Source organism: Hibiscus syriacus, unplaced genomic scaffold (assembly GCF_006381635.1).
Source record: "Hibiscus syriacus cultivar Baekdansim isolate YM2019G1 unplaced genomic scaffold, ASM638163v2 tig00110429_pilon, whole genome shotgun sequence".
Lineage (NCBI taxonomy): Eukaryota > Viridiplantae > Streptophyta > Magnoliopsida > Malvales > Malvaceae > Hibiscus > Hibiscus syriacus.
Genome location: NW_024062733.1, coordinates 2105253 through 2113458, shown reverse-complemented (window position 1 = coordinate 2113458; position 8206 = coordinate 2105253). Strand labels below are relative to the sequence as shown.

Here is an 8206-nt window from a genome sequence, read left to right as displayed (position 1 = left end):
TTTAGGCGTTTAAGATTAGTTAGTGACACTTATTCCTAGCTATAGCAATCTTTAAAGAATTCCCCCAATCCATGTGGAGATGATACTCACTCACTAATGTATTACTTGCATCAATTGTGTATAATTGTATAGATTTGCATACCATAGTACACACGTTTAAAAGCAATCAAGTTTTTGGAATCGTTGCTGGGGATTTGCAACTGCAAGATTTTTTTTAGTTTTTCCATAGCAAGTTTTTCTCTTTAGTCTCTCATTTTAGTCCCACTTGTTTGTTTTCTTTATTTCTTTTACAGAATTTGTCGTTGCATGACGAGAAGAACTACCGGAGAACCACTATTATCCGTTGAACCTGAAATCGAGCAATTTTTCAAACAAAGACGACGTGGTCAATGTGCCCTAAGAAATATGTATTAGTTACCAAATCAGTTGGAGACCCAGTGGACGATCAAGTAAATCCAAATATCTCAGCAAATAATATTCCAAGAAATGATGCAAGATCAGAAGATATACGAGATCACTTAACCCCTATTATTGTTGATCTCAATCCTGGAATCGTGGCACCAGAAATCCATGCAACCTATTTTGAGCTTAAACTGGTGATGTTCAACATGCTAAATTCCATCGGTCAATTTGGTGGCTCGTCTAATTAAGATGCTAGGCAATATGTATGTATTTTCCTTGAAGTGTGCAACTCGATTAAACAACAAGGAGTGCACAAAGATGTGTTGAAGCTAAAATTATTCCCCTACTATTTTCATGACCGAGCAAGATCATGGCTTAGTGGAGTTCCATTCGACTCGATGGAGTCTTAGGCTGACTTGTGCAAATTTTTTTGCTAAGGTATAATCCACCAAACATGAACATGCAACTTCGTACTAACTTTGAAAGTTGCTAGGGCGATGAAAAATCTATATATCAATGATGGGACCGATATAAAAGTTTGTTTCACAGATGCACCAACCATATATTCCACGGCTGGAATCAGGCCGTGATGTTCTACAATGGAGTCAATGCGGCCAGTCACATGATGTTGGACGCCTCAGCAAATGGTACTTTTCTTAATAAGTCGCCTGAGGAAGCTTTTAATATCCTTGATAGGATAGCTAACAACGATTATCAATTCCTATCTACAAGGCTTGGAACTAGAAGGAAGACACCTGGGACATTTGAACTAGACACCAAAGATTCAATGTCCAACCAACTTTCTACTATAACAAATATGTTGAAAAATCTACAACGTTTCATTGAGGCAAAAGAAGTCAAGGCATCTAGCTCGGCATGTATTTTTTGCCACAACAACCACCATAAAAGTGAATGCCCAGAAAATTAGGAGTCTATTAATTTTGTGGGCAATTTTAATAGAAGCAATAATAACCCCTACTCTAATACCTATAATCCAGGATGACATAAACATCCTAACCTTTTAAGGGGTATTCAAGAAACTAAAAACAACCATGCAGGAAACTTAAATAGGCCACATTAAAATATTTCTGAACCTTCAAATTTTCAGCATCAATAGATGCCATGGTAAAATATTAACAAAGGTTCAACATCTTCATCAAATTTTAACTCTCTTGAAGCTTCTCTACAAGAATTTATGACTTCGAAAAAAGATTTTATGGCTTCAACAAAGGTCTTGATGTACTAACATTCATCAAGAATTAAAAATCAAGGCACACTTTTGCAAAGTCAAACAAATTTATTGCAAAGTCATAGCTCATCTTTAAGAGCATTGGAGACCAAGTGGGCCAAATTGCCACAACATTACATGTTGACCCACAAGGAAGTCTCTCTAGTGATATTGAGGTCACTAAGCCTCATGGAAAGGAGCAATACAGTGTGCTTACATTGAGGAATGGTACCCAGATTAATAAAAAAATAAGTTTGGGAAAAGAAGTAAGAAATTTCTCGCCACAAAGTTGTACAAGAAGAATCTAAAGGTCAAGTTGAACTTGTTGACAAGAAAAATTGCCTATGGAGAATGCCAAGGATGAGGGTTCAACCAGTCATCCAACTGATGGAGGAAAATTTGATGCCATGGTAAAAGTTTCACCTCCACCTACAGCGGTTGAGGTCAGACACCCTCCACCCTTCCCTCAACTGTTAAAAAAACACAACGATGAGATGCAATTCAAAAGGTTTATTGATGTCCTTGATAATTTGTATATCAATATCCTACTGATTAAGGCCATTGATCAGATGTCTTTCTATGCCAAATTTTTGAAGGACGTTGTCACGAAGAAGAGAAAGGTGGAAAGACTAGAAAATGTTACCATGAGGAAAGAATATCATTTTGCATTGAGTAAACTTTCACCGAAGCAAAAATATCCTTGTAGTTTTGTTATACCTTTTTCCATAAGTGAAAACTATGTTGGAAGAGCACCATGTGACTTAGTATCAAGTGTAATTCTAATGCCCAAATTTATATTTTTGAAGCTTGGAATGGGTAATGCTCAACCAATCACCGTGATCTTACAACTAGTTGACTGATCACACGTTCGTCCTGAGGGTAGGATTGAAGATGTCATTGTGAAAGTGGACAAGTTTATCTTTCCAGCAGACTTCCTCATTCTAGATTGTGAGACCGACAAAAATGCACCTATTATTCTGGGCCGTCCTTTCTTAGCCACGAGGTTCATCCTAATAGATTGTGAGAAGGGATAGTTCATGATGTGGGTGGCCGATCAGAGTGTCACAATCAATGTCTTTAACACTCTGAAATTTATTAATGATTCTAAACAATACCAATGCATTGAAGAAATGGATTCAATGGAAGAAGATGAAGTAGAAAATTTTTTCCATGGCAAATTTTTACATCTTGAAGAGCATGTCAATTTTTACCAAGATAAAATTTTACAGAATGAGGCAAACAACAAAATTTTCCAATATAAATTTTTTCTGACTGAAGCAAAAGATAGACTTATTAAAGATGAAGCAAATGCGGAGTTTGAGGAATATTTATTAGAGATGAAACATTCTAGCTTGCTTTAAGCTAGACCAGGAAGGAGATTCAGACCCATTGACTTTAATGAATTCATTCCTCCAAAACATTCGTTGTAGTATGCAACTACCTTGGAACTTAAACCCTTGCCATCACATTTAAAATATGTTTATCTAGCTAGAGATAATACTTTGTCGGTTATTATATCTACTTGTCTAACCCCCGACCAAGAGTGTAGATTGTTGAGTGTATTATCGCAATATAAAAAAGCTCTCGGGTGGACTATAGAAGACCTGAAGGGAATCAGTCCTACCATATACATGCACAAGATCCAGTTAGATGATTTCCACGGTAATTCTGTGGAACCCCAAAAAGGACTTAGTCTGATAATAAAGAAAGTGGTGATAAAGGAAATCATCAAATGACTAGATGCTGGGGTGATTTATCCCCTATTTGATAGCTCTTGGGTCAGCCCGATTTAATGTGTGCCGAAGAAAGGTGGTGTAACCATGGTGAAAAATGAGGACGATGATATCTTGTCGACAAGGATTGTCACAGGTTGGAGGATTTGCATGGACTATAAAAAATCAACAAGGCAACAAAGAATGACCATTCTCCCTATCATCCATCGATCAAATGCTTGATTGTTTGGCGGGCAAGGCATTTTATTACTTTTCTGACGGATATTTTGGGTATAATCAGATTGCTATTGCACCAGAATATCAGGAGAAGACCACCTTCATGTGCCCATATGGCACATATGCCTTTAGGAGGATGTCATTCGGATTATGTAATGCCATGGAAACTTTTCAGAAGTGTATGATAGCCATTTTTCCAGACATGGTGAAAGACTTCTTGGAAATTTTAATGGATATTTTTTTTGTATTGAGTGATGACCTTGATAGATGCCTCAGTAGTTTATCTAAAGTACTGAAGCAATGCGTGGAGGACAACCTTGTGCTTAACTGGGAGAAGTGACACTTTATGGTTACAGAAGGACTTGTGTCGGGTCAAAAAATTTCTCACAGTTGCATAGAGGTTGACAAGGCCAAGGTGGAAGTGATTGAAGAGTTCCCTCCACCCACCACCGTGAAAGGCATAAGGAGTATCTTGGGACATGTGGGGTTGTACAGGCGTTTCATCAAAGAGTTTTCAAGGATTTCTAAGCCTCTTTGTCTTTTGCTGCAACACACTACAGCAAAACTGGCTTTTTGCGGCGTTTTTTACATATAGCAGCGTTTTTAAGCGCCGCTAAAAACACATGCGGCGTTATGACAAACGCCGCAAAAAGCGCCGCTGAAAATAGCGTCGCTAAAGTTCACGGTGTTTGTTAACGAAAAACGCCGCAATAGGTGACGATATATAGCGGCGTTTGTTGAAAAAACGCCGCAATAGGTGTTGCTGTTTAGCGACGTTTGTCTTAAAAATGCCGCAATAGGTGTTGTTGTTTAGCGGCGTTTTTCCCACAAACGCCGTAGTAGGTATTGCTATTTAGCGGCGTTTGGCTTACAAACGCCGCAATAGATATCGTTGTTTAGCAGTGTTTTTCCCACAAACGTCGCAATAGGTGTTGTTGTTTAGCGGCGTTTTTCAAACAAGCGCCGCAATAAGCGTTGAGATTTAGCGACGTTTTTATCGAAAACGCCGCTACATGTTATGATATTTAGCGGCGTTTGTGGTAAAAAAATGCCGCTAATAACTATGTATATAGTGGCGTTTTCTTCACAAAACGCCGCAAAAGAACCTGACTTCTGGTGACTTTTATTTACAAACGCTGCTATGGTTATCTGATTTCGCATATATCATTTTCTATTTTATTACGTAAATTTAATATTCTAGCATTATCTAATAACAATAAACTTAAAATTTAATTACGACACAAAATGTAGAAAAATAAATCAAAATTTATAAAATAAAATGTAACATGGTTCAACATTGGTCACTAGAATATCATTGAAAGCTCAACTGACAAAGAAAGAAGGAAAAGAGGCATGTTCTGTTCTTGGAACTACCGCAAATTAGTCTCTGCCTCAGTCCGAACTTTTGTATCCTGATTGGGCAGCATCAGAAATTTAGTGATCTCCATAGCCATTTTAACTAACCTGCAATTGGAAACAAAAAGCACTATTCAACATTGGTGAATAGGACACAAATACATCACTAGAGATTGTAGCCAGTTATAACTGAACAATATCAAACAGTCATAATAGTAATAATCATGGTTGGAGCCTTGGAGCAGATGTTGAAGGAAGAAACTTATCAAACCAGACAAGTTATCCGAAAACATAAATCAACATTTACCAAGCTTAATATAGAGTAGAATATCATTGCCAATGATAGGTCAACAGTGACAAATATGCTGAAATAGTGAAATCATACTTAAATCCCTATACTTAAATAAGAATATTAAAATTTCAAGTGCATGCAGTAACTTCTTTGTTCAATTTCTTAATCGTTGTCCCTCTCAATGATATATCATATTTTTGATTTTGAAGTTCAACCTAACGAAGAAATAAAAGTATTACAATTTAATGTTATAGGATCTATCTTATAATTACATAAACCCAAAAGTTCTTCAAACCCCCTTCGCACAATCACAGAAATCAAAACACCGTTACTGAAAAGAATAAGAGAGAGAGGGACTCATTAAGGGGCCAATAATAGTCCCAGTCCATGACTGCATGTATATATCATCAGTATCATCCATTCCATAGCTAACAGTTTCATCCCCAATTCCCTTTTCGCCCATCTCAAGCTCTTCCAGCAATCTGAAATTCCTGGGCACTGCACAAAGCCATACATTTTAGTCCCGAGATCATAATTGTAACAAAGTCATGTATGAAGATTTTATGAAGACCGTCCTTAAAAATTCAGTTCTAGAAAATATTTAAAACAAAAGTTTCTTCAATAGCAAAAAGTAAAATCCAAGACTAAAAGAAATGGTTGGATGGTATGTCAAAGAATCCAAAACAGTCAACAAGATACCAGAAATAACTGAAGTAATCCCGATAGAATACAAGTTAAACCGCAAACATTTGTTTTCAAATGTTCATTTAAGACGGCTAGCACTCTGTAAACAGATGCATATGAATCCCACATCACAATACCGTTTGATCTCATCAAATTCCTTGAGAAGTCATAAGCAAAATAAGATCAACATCACTGCCTCTATCCTGACTTAGGCCACCTCATCTTCAACCAATCCCATATAGTTTCAAGGAAGTCATAAATACTCAAAAGAAGTTGGGTATCGCCAAAAGCTTATAAACAACGAGTGCTATTAAAAACCATCCATCCCAAACAAACACGTTCTATAATGACTCACTTACTACCTTTGACCATTTACCTTTTAGAAGAATCAGTGCTACATGAATTAGGTGAGAAGACTAAATATATAAATACATACATACATATACATTTATATAACACAATCAGTGTATCAAAGAAAAAAACAAACAAACAAACAATCAATGTGCTTTACCTTGAGTAAATTTGAAACCAAAAAGTCGTTCCATCATCCATCATCATTATTATTTATTATTATTATTATTATTATTATTATTATTAGTATTATTATTATTATTATATTATTATTATTATTATTATTATTATTATTATTATTATTATATTATTATTATTATTTTATTTTTATATTATTATTATGAAAGCTATATTCAAATTAACTTAAAATTTCAGGACCAGATTAATGATAACAAACAGAAAAAATTAACTGTATTGTTTTAGTGCCCATATCCACTTCATGCGGTAATAAAGTTCCTCGATTATAAAATTTTAATAATTACCTCCAGATAAACCAAAATAAGCTTTTATCTTGGACACACTCCAAGAAGTATGCCTTAGCTAGCTTCTTTGATTGCCTGGTTTATAAGTGCGCAAGCTGCCATAAGATAAATCCTAAAAAGAGAAACCACGAATATAATATTAAATATAATGATTCAAATTAATAAAAAAGGAACATTACTGATCATCTACCTGTTGGATCACCTCCATATTCAGCAATATTATTACAACGAATGAGATGCCTTGAGAAGCATCTTCCACCATGGCACTTATTGTGCCCTGGAAAATTTATGCATGAAGATTCCAACTATGAGAAATAGGACACTTGAAGCATAAATTTAAAACAGTAATCAATGAGGCTTTTGAATAAGGGACCGATCCTTATAATATCAAGATTTACACCATGTAAAGCGGTTATGTTGTAATAACCAAACATAATATTTTACACAATATTCCAAAATATTATATAGTGAGCAGTGCTAAAGTTTGCACCTGGAACCATTATCAAAATACAACTTACAGACTTTGTACCCAAAAAATATATGGAGATATAGTCACTTTAGAATCCCATTGAGAATAAATTTAATATACAAAAACATGGTTGATCAAGAAACATTACATTTGAAATTCGAGAATAGAAGAATATAAAAAGAAGATGATGACGATAAAATTGATAAACCAAAGGTAACACATTTTAAAGAAGTTTGATGTGAGACCAACAGAAGGTAAGATAACAAATTTTATTATGCGATCATTACATGCCCTAATAGACAAATTTGCCCTAATAAGAACTTTAAAACTAAACAAGCTAAGAAATAATTCTGCAGATAATGTGTAAACATGAGTCTAGCTGATAATAAAAGAAGAACATGTTAAATTTCACGATCATCAAATCATGAAGGCTTCTATATGCAATTCTTAAGAATGCTTGAATGGCCTATAACAACAATCAGTTTACAGTAACAAATATATGGGAATCTCAGCTGACAGTAATTTCAAAAAATAAAAAACCCCTAAGTCCTTGTGCGACATAAAATGATAAAGGCACTCTGATCTTGAAGTTCAAGCCTTGTGTATGAGAATTGATACTTCTACTCTTCTCTTTTGACCAACCTAAAATTGAGTTTGTTAAATAATTGTATCCCATTAAAGAATTCTTTTATAATTCTTCTTGCATTCATCAAGAATTTTCTTGAACTACAATGCATGAAACTCTGTTCCTACATCTTCACTACTCAGCCAACTGATTCATTGTCTATCATGCTGAAAATTTTACCTTCAATTTCAGCTTAACCATCTTACTTCACTTTTGTCCTAGCGGACAAAGATTCTTCTAGGTCTCCTTGAGATGAAAGTGCTACATTTCTTCTTGAAAACTTTGAACGGGTCTTGACAATAATAGAAGTAAAGCTTCCTCAATAATCATTATTAGATTTTCAATGTAACCTGGACTTGAGCATTAGT

At 35.1% G+C, this 8206-nt stretch overlaps 1 protein-coding gene across 1 annotated transcript; it reads right to left on the bottom strand.

The window, feature by feature from the left end:
* Positions 1–4949: 4949 nt before the first annotated feature.
* On the bottom strand, positions 4950–7244 carry LOC120124763 (ubiquitin-conjugating enzyme E2 variant 1A-like). The gene is made up of 4 exons (XM_039143346.1): positions 7235–7244; positions 6935–7021; positions 5560–5725; positions 4950–5043 (listed from the first exon to the last, which is right to left on the bottom strand). The coding sequence occupies exons 1-4, from the start codon at positions 7242–7244 to the stop codon at positions 4950–4952; spliced, it is 357 nt and encodes a 118-aa protein (XP_038999277.1).
* Between the last annotated feature and the right edge of the window lie 962 nt (positions 7245–8206).

Bases quoted from the DNA above. Each gene is read 5' to 3' on its own strand.
- LOC120124763 (XM_039143346.1), bottom strand. The intron at 5,726-6,934 runs GTAGATGATCAG...GGCTTTGTGCAG, and splicing joins ATATGGAGGTGATCCAACAG to TGCCCAGGAATTTCAGATTG. The intron at 5,044-5,559 runs GTAACGGTGTTT...TTCCAATTGCAG, and splicing joins TCTCTCTCTTATTCTTTTCA to GTTAGTTAAAATGGCTATGG.